Here is a 12,632-nt window from a genome sequence, read left to right on the forward strand (position 1 = left end):
AAAAAGATTTTATTTATTTGTCAGAGAGAGAGAGAGCGTGCGCACAAGCAGGGGGAGCAGCAGGTAGAGGGAGAAGCAGACTCCCCACTGAGCAAGGAGCCCGATGCGGGACTCAATCCCAGGACCCTGGGATCATGACCTGAGCCGAAGGCAGATCCTTAACCGACTGAGCCACCCAAGCATCCCTTGATATATTCATTTTAGAAATTATTTGTGGACATCTTACTATGATACTTGCTCAGTTTCTAGCCCCATCTCCTTCACCTCTTTTCCCAACATAATGCAATAAATTATTATAAAATTTTCTGGGGCGCCTGGGTGGCTCGGTAGGTTGAGCATCCGACTCTTGAGTTCAGCTCCGGTCATGATCTCAGGGTCGTGAGATCCAGCCCCATATCAGGCTCTGTGCTCAGTGCAGAGTCTGCTTGTCCTCTTCCTTCCCCGTCTGCCCCTTCCCCTGCTCACAAGCGTGAGATCTATCTAAAATAAATAAATAAATAGCTAGATAAATAAATAAATAACATCTTTAAAAAAAAATTTCCTGTACATGCTATGATTATGTTTCCTTTCTTGTCAACTGTTTGTTCTTTTTTACTGAAACAAATTTGACATAGAACATGTGTAAATGTAAGGTGTACAACATGTTGTTTTGATAAATTTATATATTGTAATATGATTGCCATTGTGATTGTTTGCCTTTTTTAAAATTTCCAGTTGTATTCCCTTTCTCCTTGCATTATCTGTGCTTTGTGCTTTTTTTTTTTTAATTTTTTTTTTAGAAGATTTTATTTATTTATTTGAGAGAGAGTGAAATCAAGACAGATCACAGAAGGAGAGGGAGAAGCAGACTCTCTTCTGAGCAGAGCCTGATGTGGGGCTCGATCCCAGGACCCTGGGATCATGACCCAAGCTGAAGGCAGACACTTAATCAACTGAGCCATCCAGGTGCCCCCGTTTTTTGTTTTTGTTTTTTTTAAAGATTTTATCTATTCATTTGAGAGAGGGAGAGACAAGCATGAGCGGGGTCAGGGGCAGAGAGAGAAGCAGACTCCCTGCTGAGCAGGAAGCCTGATGGTTGGGCTCAATCCTGGGACTCCAAGACTGTGACCTGAGCTAAAGGCAGACGCTTAACTGACTGAGGCACCCAGGCACCCCTCTGCTTCTTTAAGTTGTCCTAAATTACCAGGGATAGTGTCAAATCTCAGATTACCATTTTTTCCCTGGGGAACCTTCCTTGACCCCTCGGTCTTCTCTCTCCAGACTTGCCTGGGCCTCAGCTGTCATCCAGCGTCTGACTTCCCTACTGTCCTGAATTATATCCTCTGCTTCCTAGTTTCAATATCTTCCTATTTTTTAGTGGAGGTGGATCATCTTAATGGTTTTTGGCATTGGACTATAGATACTAGATAGCTTTTTTTTTTTTTTAAGATTTTATTTATTTGTCAGAGAGAGAGAGATGGAGAGAGCATAAGCGGGGGAAGCGGCAGACAGAGGGAGAAGCAGGCTCCCCGCTAAGCAAAGAGCCGGATGCGGGATTCAATCCCAGGACCCTGGGATCATGACCTGAGCCGAAGGCAGCCGCTTAACCAACTGAGCCACCCAGGCGTCCCTAGATACTAGATAGCTTTATCCCATTGGGAATATTCCTGCAATCAGGCAGGATGCCAGGGCCTGTTCGCTAAGCATGGGGCTAGTCATTGGATTAACGAACAAAACCTACATCTCTGTTGCCAGCAGTCCACTATCTGGTCTTGGAACCTTGGATCTCCTGCCTGCCCTAGCACACGCTGTCTCTCCTTTGTGTTCACAAATGCCCTTCATTGTTGACTAAGTTAGTGCCTTCTCCGTCTTTATATTTTCTTGCCCCACCCTTGCTGTTTTTCACCTGGAATACTTCTGGCTTTTGGTATGACTTCTGCTGATTTCATCTCAACAATTACCTGCTTGTTTTGTAACTTTTTAAACTTGAGTCCTGGAGGGGCCTCACTGCACTCATTGTGGTGAATAGTGTAGAAATGGAATAAGGAAAAATGTATCTTCAGATAGGAGTCTCCTTCTAAACAGAGAATCAACTTTACCTAAAGAGAAATGAGGGCGCCTGGGTGGCTCAGTTGGTTAAGCGACTGCCTTCGGCTCAGGTCATGATCCTGGAGTCCCTGGATCGAGTCCCGCATCAGGCTCCCTGCTCGGCAGGGAGTCTGCTTCTCCCTCTGACCCTCCCCCCTCTCATGTGCTCTCTCTCTCTCTCATTCTCTCTCTCAAAAAAAAAAAAAAAAAAAAATCTTTAAAAAGAGAAATGACAAAGGATTTCACCTAGACCAAAAAATACCTTTGTTTACTTAGGTAGTATGTTATTTATATATATATATATATATATTTTTTTTTTTTTTTAAGATTTTATTTATTTGACAGAGAGAGACACAGCGAGAGAGGGAACACAAGCAGGGGGAATGGGAGAGGGAGAAGCAGGCCTCCTGCGGAGCAGGGAGCCCGATGCGGGGTTCGATCCCAGGACCCTGGGATCGTGAGCTGAGCCGAAGGCAGACGGTTAACAACTGAGCCACCCAGGCGCCCCGGCGTATTTGAATTTTAAGGGAGAGCTAAAGTTTCTTGCATAAAGCTTAGCCTTCCATTGAAGTGTTTAGGGATGAAGTATAATGATGCCTGCAACTTACTGTGAAATAAGATGTATAAATGAACAGATAGGGGATGGATTCATCGATTGACATGTGATAAAGCAAATGTAGCACAATTATAGAATCTAGATTAATTGTAGAAAGGGCGTGAGTGTTTCCCAAAAAATTCTTACAACTCTTTTGAACGAAAAAGGTTATAAAACGTTATGGGGGCATTCAGCCACTTGTTCATCAAACTACGACGATCTGTGAGGTGCTTTCATGTTTTATCTCAGACAACCCTGTGGAGTTGCCAAGTGAGACAATGAAGGCTTAGAAAGGTTGAATGATAGGCTTACGGCCCCACAGCTAGTGGGGACTGAGCCAAACCTGGAATCCAGGTCTACCAATTCAGGAGAGCCTGTGTGGTGTGGTAAAATAACACCCAGTTTCCATTCATAATCATCTTTGGAACCCAGGGGTTCCAAGAGCAGTCTCTTGTTCACAGAGATAACTGAGTCCCCCAGGACCACTCTTGGCATGCAGCTGTGCTTAGTCCCACCCACATCCTTATTCCATCAATAGTCTCCTGATCAGAAGTACGGCTAGGAGATCAAAGTGGGTCAGAAAGACCCCTCTTAACTGCTGAGACATACAAGCATTACACTAAAAACTACACTGGAGATACTTGGCCTTGATTTCAAGCCTAATCACAAGTAATTTACTCTCTTAAATAGAAGCGCCAATGTTATGTTTCCAGTTGCTGTAGCCCAAAAACACATCTTTATTCAGGAGGTGTAAAATCCGGACGACATGCAAATATCTGAAGAGAAAAACACTGCAATCACTAATTCATAAAAGTTTGAGGGGGGAAAAAAAACCTTTACGCTAAGCTTGACACTTTTGTGCACTAGGTGCAGAGTGAGCATGGGGCAGGATGGTTCCCCACCTGAAGCCATTGTTCTCCTTCCTGTGGTCACCTTCAAGATTTTAAGACCAAAGAGTGCCCACAGTGGCTTGACACCACGTGCGTCTCCTTGCCAGATGTCTCATCGGCACTGGGTAAAAGAATCCTTGGATGAGCTCCCCCGCCGCACCGGGGATAGGCCCAAGGTGTGTTCTTGCATGTGGGGACCCCATCTCTGAGGAACAGGAGAGTTACAGGCCAGAAAGCAGAATGCTCTAATGGAGAGAACAATCCAAGGGGGGGGGGGAAAGCCAGGTAGGTAAATGATTTGCTGGGAAGAAACTCCCAAGTGGGACTTGGAAGTGGGAGCAGGAGCCTCAGAAAATGGGGTCAGCCTTCAGGTGCCCTTTCAGATTCCTGCCTCCTTCCAAAGGACCAGCTCTGTGCTCCCTTAACTCGGAGCTTTGTTTTCCTTCAATGCCTATTTCCTTTCCATTCCTTATCCCCCAAATGCATAAACTTTGCCTTTTCCCTTCCAAAGAAAACATTTCTTGTGAGCTCTATCACCCACATTCTTGAAATATATCTGGAAAGTACCGGAAATGAACTGGGGGATCCTGGCCTCCCAAAACAAGGATCGGCTCCGAGAGCCCTACTGCAGGCCGCCGCCACCTCGGCCTCTTGCCAGAGCGGTGGATCCACTGATGGGCTTCCAAGGCATACTTGCGCTTAAAGCCTTTCCCACACTGTGGACAGGGGAAGGGCCGGCTGTCAGAGTGAACGCGCTGGTGACTGAGGAGGAGAGATGAGTAGGTGAAGCGGAGGCCACAGTCTGGGCAGGGGTAGGGCTTCTCGCCCGTATGCGTGCGCCTGTGGATAGCCAGCAGGGAGCTGTAGGCAAAATGGAGGCCACAGCTGGGACAGCTGTAGGGCTTCTCGCCTGTGTGCTTGCGCTGGTGGATGGCTAGCAGGTAGGGGTAAGTGAAGCGGCTTTTGCAGTCTGGGCATGGGTAGGGCTTCTCCCCGGTGTGAGTCCGTCTATGGATGGCCAGGGAACCCCTCTGGCGGAAACGTCGTCCGCAATCAGGGCAGGAGTAGGGCTTTTCACCCGTGTGGATGACCTGATGCTGGAGCAGATACTTGCGCTGGCAGAAACGAGCCTGGCACTGGTCACAGGGGAAGGGCCGCTCCCCAGAGTGGACCCGCTTGTGGTTGGCCAGGAGGGAGGGGTAGCTGAAGTTGCGGCCACAGTCTGGGCAAGAGTAGGGTGATCTGCGGGTCGTGGTATCCTTGAACCAAGGCTTGACTGGGCTCCGCCCTGAGTTCCAGCAGAGCGCTGGGCAGGAGGCTCTGTGATTGGCACCAGGTGGCCTGCTGGATGGTAACCACTCCTCGAGAGACACTTCCTCATGCTCCATCTCTTTTCGCTTTGGACTCTTCTTCAGTTCTTCTTTCTCTTCACTCTCATCCCTGGATCCTGAGACAGGGAAAAAGATAAGACTTGAAACTCACGAGCACGTTCCATACAGTGGCCTTCCCTGGGAGGCAGCATGAGTGTCTGAGTATATGGCAGTCTTTGAGACGGGGGCCTCATCAAGCCCAGAAAGCCACCCTGGAGTAAAAGCAAAATTCATCGTCTGGCTGGTGTTAACACAAGAAAGCTCTGAAAACTGGAGATAAATGGAGGTGTCAACAATATTGAACCCCTACTCTGTCAGGCAATGAGGGTGGTGATGGTCCCAGCCTTCATAGAGCTTACAGTCCTGAACCTGTTTATGATCCCTTTGCAAAACAGCCATTAAATGATCTCCCTTGGTGCCATTCAAGGCCATCGCCAAAATGTCTACACTTGGACTGTACTCCAGGTTCCACGGGAAGACCTGGGAACAAGCATTTATTATGACATGGCTGCAGAGAAAACACCTTTTCTTGATTTTAAGATCGCTGATGAATGACATTATCATTACAGTGTGAACCACATAATATCCAAAAGGAACATTTGTCTTCATTTTATTACACAACAAAAACCAAATTACGGATGTGTTTCTCCTTTCCTTTGGCTGCCCTGGCAACTCAGGCACTATTTTGCACTAAACTGAGGATTCCCTGTATAATTAAGTGGTGCTATAAGTCCCAATTTAGCTCTTCTATGAGCCATTTTGCAGTGACACTGGAACTTTCTGGAGATGAGGTGTAGGGAGACACGATGGGGCTTTGGAGGGGGCGGTGTGTACTGTGGATCCGAGTTGGGGGAGGGGGTTCTCCAAGGTCCCATACTGGGTTTGAAGTGAAGTACCTGTTATCTTCCCCCTGTCTCTGATGACAGCTGCTGGGGTCTCACCCTCTGGATCCTGGGCCTCCGCGCTCCACGCCTCCACCTCTCCTTCCACCCAAGAAATAAAAGCGGGTTTAGGACCTGAAAATCCTGTGGAAGGGAAACATTGGGTTCGGCTGAGAACCCGAGAGGGGAGGATGAGGGTGCTTCCCCAGTGCCCCACACTTCCAGCCCACTTGTCTCTGGGGACATCAGTTAGTCCCCCCTTCCCACGGATTACTGGGTCCTGGCTGGACCGCCGGGCCTCACCGAGCGCGCCCAGGAGGCCGTAGGTCTCCCGCATCACGTCCCGGTACAGGGCCCTCTGCGCGGGCCGCAGACAGCCCCACTCCTCGGGGGAGAAGTACACGGCCACGTCCGCGAAGCTCACGGCCCCGGGGCTGCTTTCTCTCGTCGGCCCGCTCCCGGCCTCCCCGGGTACATCCGCCGGGAGCCGGGCCACGGGCGGCGCCATGGGCAAGCTCTCCAGGGCTACGCCAAGAAAGGCTTCCGGAACATGTGGAAACGCTAGAGCCTTCCTGTCTTCTGAAAAAGTCCTTAAGGGCCAGAGCACTGCCCTTGACCAACATGGCGTCCCTCCAGCCTCAACCTCCCTTGCCTTTCCTGTCTGCCGTTAGGTACCAAGGGGAAAACCAGAAGGGAGGTTGGAGCCGCAGCGCAGCCAACCGTAGATGACGTGCGTTGATTGGACAGCGCTGGGTGGACTGGGGAAGAAGGAAGGCTGTGATTGGTCATGCCGGAGCGGCCTATTTGAAAGGCTGAAGGGAAGGGAGCGACTGGTCTGAAGGTGGCGGGCGCTGAGGGGGCAGTAGGCTCTCTTTTCACCTGGCTTTTCCCGGACAGGTCCTAAAAAAAGAGGTTTTGACGGGTTGGAGCTACTCCCTTTTACTACTACATGAGACCTGTTGCGAGCAGATGCCGATGTCCCGGGCTTGGAGGTGAGTAAAAGCCGACGGGCTAAGACTGAGGCCGATTCTGGAGATGTTGGAAGTGAGGGATGGCCCGTCCCCGCCTGCTCTGGGTACTCAGGGCAATGCTACCCCGGTTCCTACCGGTATTTGATTTGGCCCATGGCCCGAGGTCACAGATGTCTTGTCTTTCACAGACGCAGCAGCTGAGGAACAGAAAGCCTAGGTGACTACACCGGCGGCAGAGCCAGATTCAAAGTTATTTTCTGGCTTCTAGGTTCAGCTAAGTGTTAAGGCTTAGCTAAGTGCTTACTGTACCCTGTCTCAATCGGAAAACTTGTGTTTAAATTACAGCTCATAAATGAGTAATAAAACTGGGAAACGAATCAGATCATCTCTTAATCTGTTTTTCAGACTTTTCCAACTAATATAGGAGCAGCGAAGGAAAGTTCTAGAGATATAACAAAAAAGCTGACCATCCCCACAGTGAAACCACTTTGAAGACATAGTATAGCTTTACAATTCATGTGACTATGCATTCTATTTCATAATATAACCACATTCAATAGAATGCATAGTCAAAAGTAAGATTTGCAAATGTTGAATGCTCTTACACTGTAGGTGGAGCGTAAGTTGGTACAACTACTTTGGAAAACTGGCAGTATCTACTAAAGCTAAATATATGCATACCTATGACACAGCAATACCACTCCTCCCTGTCTACCCAACAAAAGCGCATACATATGTTTACTGAAAGACATGTGCTCAAATGTTCACAGCAACACTAGTTGCAATAGCCAAAACCCAGAAACTATCCACAACAGTAGAAAAAGGAATTAAAATATTGTGGAATATTCATGGGAATACTATTTACAGAATACTATTCATAGAATACTGCTCAGAAATGAGAATGAATGATATAGAATTACAAGCATAATGTGGATGAATCTTGCAGACATGGTGTTGAGCAAAAGAAGCCAGACACAAAATAATATGTAATATGTGATTCCATTTATATAAAATATAAAATTTGGTAAAACTAATCCAAGCTATTACTAATGCAAGTTTTTTGTTTGTAGAGTGCTGATAACATTCTGTTTCTTGATCTAGATGCTGGTTACACGGAAGTGCAGTTTGTGAAAATTAACCTGCACACTTATGTATGTGTGTTATGCTTCAATTAAAAAAAAAAAGTCTCCTCCCTCTAGTCTTCCTTCCCCTTCCTAGAGGCAACCTGCTTCTTGTGTCCTTCTGGAGATAATTTAGGTACATAAAAACATACTTTTTTTTTTTTCTTTTCACAAGTAGCATAATAAACACACTGTTCACTTTGCTTTCTTTTCTCACTTGATACATCTTGTAGATTGTTTAATTTCAGCACATATAGATTGCTTTTTTTAATGGCTGCATACATAGTGTCCCACTGTATGGATAAAACGTTTATTTAGTTCATTTTCTGTTGATGAGCAATTAGTTTGTTTCCAGTCTTAACTACCCTAAGATACTGCAATCACATCCTTAGATATACTTCTTTAGATGCATATATTAGCATGTCTGTAGAATGAAATTCTAGAAGCAGAATTGCTGATTCAAAGAAGATTTTCTCCCAAATCTACAAGAAGCATTGATATATCCAGAAGATATATTTATTTTGTATCTTCAAGCTGCCCAGTTTTGAGAAGCATGGTTTTAAGGTCTTTTATTTATTCAGGTGACATGGCAGACAGAGTAATGGACACCAAAGATGTCCATGTTCTAATCCCTGAAACCTGTGAATATGTTATATTGGCAAACAGGACTTTGCAGATGTGATCAAGCTAAGGATTTTCAGATGGGAAGACTATCTTGAATACCAGCGTGTCCAATGTAATTACAAAGATCCTTATAAAAGGGAGACGGGAGGCTCCTCTGGGCTTGGAGCTAGTTTGCAGCGACATGGCTAAAATGCACCAAGAAGGTCAGAATTGTCAGTAAATACAGGACCCATTGTGGTGCCTCTGTCAGGAAAATGATGAAGAAAATCGAAATAAGGGGCGCTTGGGTGACTCAGTCAGTTAAGCATCTGCCTACAGCTCAGGTCATGGTCCTGGAGTCCCAGGATCAAGCCCTGCATCGGGCTCCCTGCTCTGTGGGGAGTCTGCTTCTCCCTCTCTCTCTGCTCCTTACCCCCCCACTCATGCTCTCTCTCTCTCTCTCTCACTCTCTGAAATAAATAAAATCTTTAAAAAAAAATTGAAATAAGCCAGCACTCCAAGTACATTTTTGCTCCTTCTGTGGCAAACCAAAGATGAAAACATGAGCTGTGACGATCTGGCATTGTGGTTCCTGCATGAGAATGATAGGTGGCGGTACCTGGACCTACAAGACCGCTTCTGTTGTCCATCAGAAGACTGAAGGAATTTTTTTCATTTGAAACATTGCTAGCCTATAATAATGAGTTAATTTATGTAAACAAAAAAAATGGGAGGGAGGAGGCAGGACGATCAAAGTCGAAAAAGATGGGACAACAAAAATGGGAGTGATGGATTGCTGGAAAGGGGACACAAACCAAGGACTTTGGGCAGCCTCTAGAGGCTGGAAAAGGCAAGGAAAGGATTCTCCTCTAGAGATTGGCAATGCAACCTTGCTAACACCTTGATTTTAGTCCTGTAAGACCTATTTTCAGACTTCTGACCTACAGAATTGTAAGATAATAAATTTGTGTTATTTTAAACCACCTAGTTTGGTAATTTCTTATAGTAGCAATGGGAAACTAATCCAGGTAACATTATTGAGGAGCTATTTCTGAGCTTTCTCAGGTACTGTATTGGGTGTGGGAGCACTCTCCCAGCTCTGAATTCAAGAATTGAAGAACTGAAAGAAGCATTACTCAAAGAGATTATGGCTGAATGAAAGAAGCCGTGGACAGAAGGATACACACTGTAGGATTCCAGTTATATGACATTTTATAACAGGGTAAATGAATCTGTGGTGGGGACACAATTAGAGAAGGAGTTGTCTCTGGCGGGATGGGGATGGGTTTAACCAGGAAGGGAACTTTGTTGGGTGATGGTAGTGTTCTATATCCTGATAGAGGTTTGGGTGTAAGCATTGTCAACACTCAGCAAATACACACTTAAAATTTGTTTGCATTTTATTCTATGTCAGTTTATTTATTTATTTTTAAGATTTTATTTATTTATTTGACAGAGAGAGACAGCGAGAGAGGGAACACAAGCAGGGGGAGTGGGAGAGGGAGAAGCAGGCTCCTGGCTGAGCAGGGAGCCCGATGCGGGACTCGATCCCAGGACCCTGGAATCATGACCTGAGCCGAAGGCAGACGCTTAACCGACTGAGCCACCCAGGCGCCCCTGTCAGTTTATTTTTTTAAAGATTTTATTTATTTACTTGAGAGAAAGAGCACAAAGGGAGAGGGAACACAGAGGCAGAGGGAGAAGCAGACTCACTGCTGAGCATAGAGAGAGATATATATATATTCCAGGAATATATCCCACTTGGTCATAGTGTATAACCCTTCTAATGTGCTGCTTTGGTTTGCTAGTATTTTTTGAGGATTTTTCTATCAATATTTGTAAGGGATATTGGTCTGTAATTTTCTTTTCTTATAATGTCTTTGTGTAGCTTTGGTATCAATGTAAGAGTTCTTAAAATATATTCTAGACTCAAATCCCTTTTCAGATACATCAGTTGGAAATATTTTTTCCCATTCAGCAGACCATCTTTTAATTCTCTTCAAGATCTCTTTTGAAGCACAAGTTTTAATCTTGATGAAATCAGTGTATCTTTATCTTTCATCACTTGTGCTTTTTGTGTCATATCTAAGAAACCATTGCCTGATCCAAGATCACAAAGATTGACATCTGTGTATACTGCTAAGAGTTTTATAGTTTTAGCTCTTACATTTAGGTCTATGGTTTGTCCATATTGAGTTATTTTTTTTCTTAAGATTTTATTTATTTGAGAGAGCACAGTGGGTGGAGGGGCAGAGGGACAAGCAGACTCCTCGCTGAGCACAGAGCCCATTGCAGGGCTCGATCCCAGGACACTGAGATCATGACCTGAGCCGAAGGTAGATGCTTAACCAACTGAGCCAACCAGGTCCCCAAATTAATTTTTATATATGGTTGAAGGTAGAGATCCAACTTCATTCTTTTTGTATGTGTATATCTAGTCCCAACACCATTTGTTGAAAAGACCATTTCACTATTTGAATTGTCTTGGCAATTTTGTTGAAAATCAATTGATCATAGGGGTGCTTGGCTGGCTCAGTTGGTAGAGCCTGGGACTCTTGATCTGAGGGTCATGAGTTCAAACCCCACATTGGGCATGGAGCCTACTTAAAAGAAATAAAGGGGGTGCCTGGGTGGCTCAGTCACTTAAATGTCTGCCTTCGGCTGAGGTCATGATCCCAGGATCCTGGAATCAGCCCCACATCGAGTTTCCTGTTCAGTGGAGAGTCTGTTTCTCCCTCTCCTGTGCCTCCCCCTGCTTGTGCTCTCTCTCTCAAATAAAATATTAAAAAAAAAAAAAAAGAAAAAGATCACTTGATCATAAATATAAGGGTTTATTTCTGGAAGGACATTTTCTCTTATTTAATAAATTCCTCGCATTTAATCATTCCATCCTTCAGTTGCAGAGGAGTGTCTGCTGTGACCTAAATGGGAGTATAATGACTTAAGTGAAAATGTTGTAAGGTCCTTATATTTTACCTATAGTTTGGAGATTTTGGTCAACATTAGATTTTTTTCCTCCAAAAGATAAAAACCTTTTAAATCCTTTAGCAAGTCCCTGTGAAAATACTGTACTGTGTACAATAAAAGTGAAAGGTGAGTACCTAATATCTGACACTTAGCTGACTGAGCCACCCAGGTGCCCCAGTATTTTTCATTTTATTTATTTATTTATTTATTTGACAGAGAGAGACAGCGAGAGAGGGAACACAAGCAGGGGGAGTAGGAGAGGGAGAAGCAGGCTTCCCGCCGAGCAGGGAGCCTGATGTGGGGCTCCATCCCAGGGCCCCGGGACCATGACCTGAGCCAAAGGCAGACATTTAACGACTGAGCCACCTAGGCGCCCTGTATTTTTCATTTTATATTAAAAATAGGCAGGAGCACCTGGGTGGCTCAGTTAAGTGACCCACTTTTTTTTTATATATAGATTTTATTTACTTATTTGACAGAGCAGCAGAGGGAGAGGGAGAGGCAGACTCCCCGCTGAGCAGGGAGCCCGATGTGGGACTCGATCCCAGGACGCCGGGATCATGACGTGAGTGGAAGGCAGACACCCAACCAACTGAGCCACCCAGGCACCCCAAGTGACCCGCTTTTGATTTTGGCTCAGGTTGGGATCTTGGGGTGGTGAGATCGAGTCCTGCATGGGGCTCACACTGGGTGTGGAGCCTACTTGGGATTCTCTCTTCCTCTCCCTTTGCCCCTCCCCTGCTCTCTCGCTCTCTCTAAAAAAATTAAAAATAAACTAAAAAGTAGGCATACAGTGCTCGTTCAGCAGTACATATACTAAAATCAGAATGATACAGAAAGATTAGCATGGCCCCTGCTCAAGGATGACACACAAATTCGTGAAGCGTTCCATATTTTGTGCAGTCTCCCAGCAAATGGCCACCCTTCCCAGATGAACTTGGAGGAAACGATATGAGTCAAAGCACAACGTGTGGCACCGAATAATGAAAATTGTGGCATTTCACTAGAAAAATATTAAAAATAAAATAAAAATAGGCATACAGATAATGAGAAATATTAGACTTAAGTTAGATATATGTGTTGAAAATTTAAGGGTAACTTCCAAGAGAATGTATTACTTTCTTTATTTTATTTTTTTAAAGATTTTATTTATTCATTTGACAGAGA

At 45.2% G+C, this 12,632-nt stretch overlaps 1 protein-coding gene, 1 long non-coding RNA gene and 1 other non-coding gene across 8 annotated transcripts; 2 read left to right on the forward strand and 1 right to left on the reverse strand.

Moving 5' to 3' along the window:
• Nucleotides 1-2,448: 2,448 nt before the first annotated feature.
• ZNF785 (zinc finger protein 785) lies at nt 2,449-6,513 on the reverse strand. Of its 6 annotated transcripts, none has more exons than XM_081810634.1 (4): nt 6,107-6,513; nt 5,819-5,973; nt 4,120-4,999; nt 2,449-3,438 (listed from the first exon to the last, which is right to left on the reverse strand). In XM_081810634.1, the coding sequence occupies exons 1-4, from the start codon at nt 6,424-6,426 to the stop codon at nt 3,345-3,347; spliced, it is 1,449 nt and encodes a 482-aa protein (XP_081666760.1). In that variant the 5' UTR covers nt 6,427-6,513; the 3' UTR covers nt 2,449-3,344. The 6 variants fall into 6 exon arrangements, 5 of the variants coding, with proteins under 5 accessions (XP_081666760.1, XP_081666762.1, XP_081666763.1 ...); XM_081810636.1 differs by having other exon boundaries at nt 5,819-5,905; nt 6,107-6,443; XM_081810635.1 differs by having other exon boundaries at nt 2,450-3,438; nt 5,819-5,947; nt 6,107-6,443.
• Nucleotides 6,514-6,533: 20 nt separating this feature from the next.
• LOC115942572 (uncharacterized) lies at nt 6,534-9,478 on the forward strand. The gene is made up of 2 exons (XR_014142193.1): nt 6,534-6,795; nt 7,876-9,478. It is a non-coding gene; the product is annotated as an uncharacterized LOC115942572 (long non-coding RNA).
• A 2,780-nt stretch (nt 9,479-12,258) lies between these two features.
• Nucleotides 12,259-12,363, forward strand: LOC115942575 (U6 spliceosomal RNA). Its single transcript, XR_004077202.1, has one exon. It is a non-coding gene; the product is annotated as a U6 spliceosomal RNA (small nuclear RNA).
• Nucleotides 12,364-12,632: the final 269 nt, after the last annotated feature.

The sequence above is a fragment of the Leptonychotes weddellii genome, unplaced genomic scaffold (assembly GCF_054177405.1).
Source record: "Leptonychotes weddellii isolate Sample4059 unplaced genomic scaffold, ASM5417740v2 HiC_scaffold_3064, whole genome shotgun sequence".
NCBI classification, from domain to species: Eukaryota; Metazoa; Chordata; class Mammalia; order Carnivora; family Phocidae; genus Leptonychotes; species Leptonychotes weddellii.

Coding starts and splice junctions, on each gene's coding strand:
- ZNF785 (XM_081810634.1), bottom strand. CDS start 6,426: ATGTTGGTCAAGGGCAGTGCTCTGGCCCTTAAGGACTTTTTCAGAAGA. Junction 5,974..6,106: donor CGGCCTCCTGGGCGCGCTCG/GTGAGGCCCGGC, acceptor TCGGGTTCTCAG/CCGAACCCAATGTTTCCCTT. Junction 5,000..5,818: donor AGACAGGGGGAAGATAACAG/GTACTTCACTTC, acceptor TCCCTGTCTCAG/GATCCAGGGATGAGAGTGAA.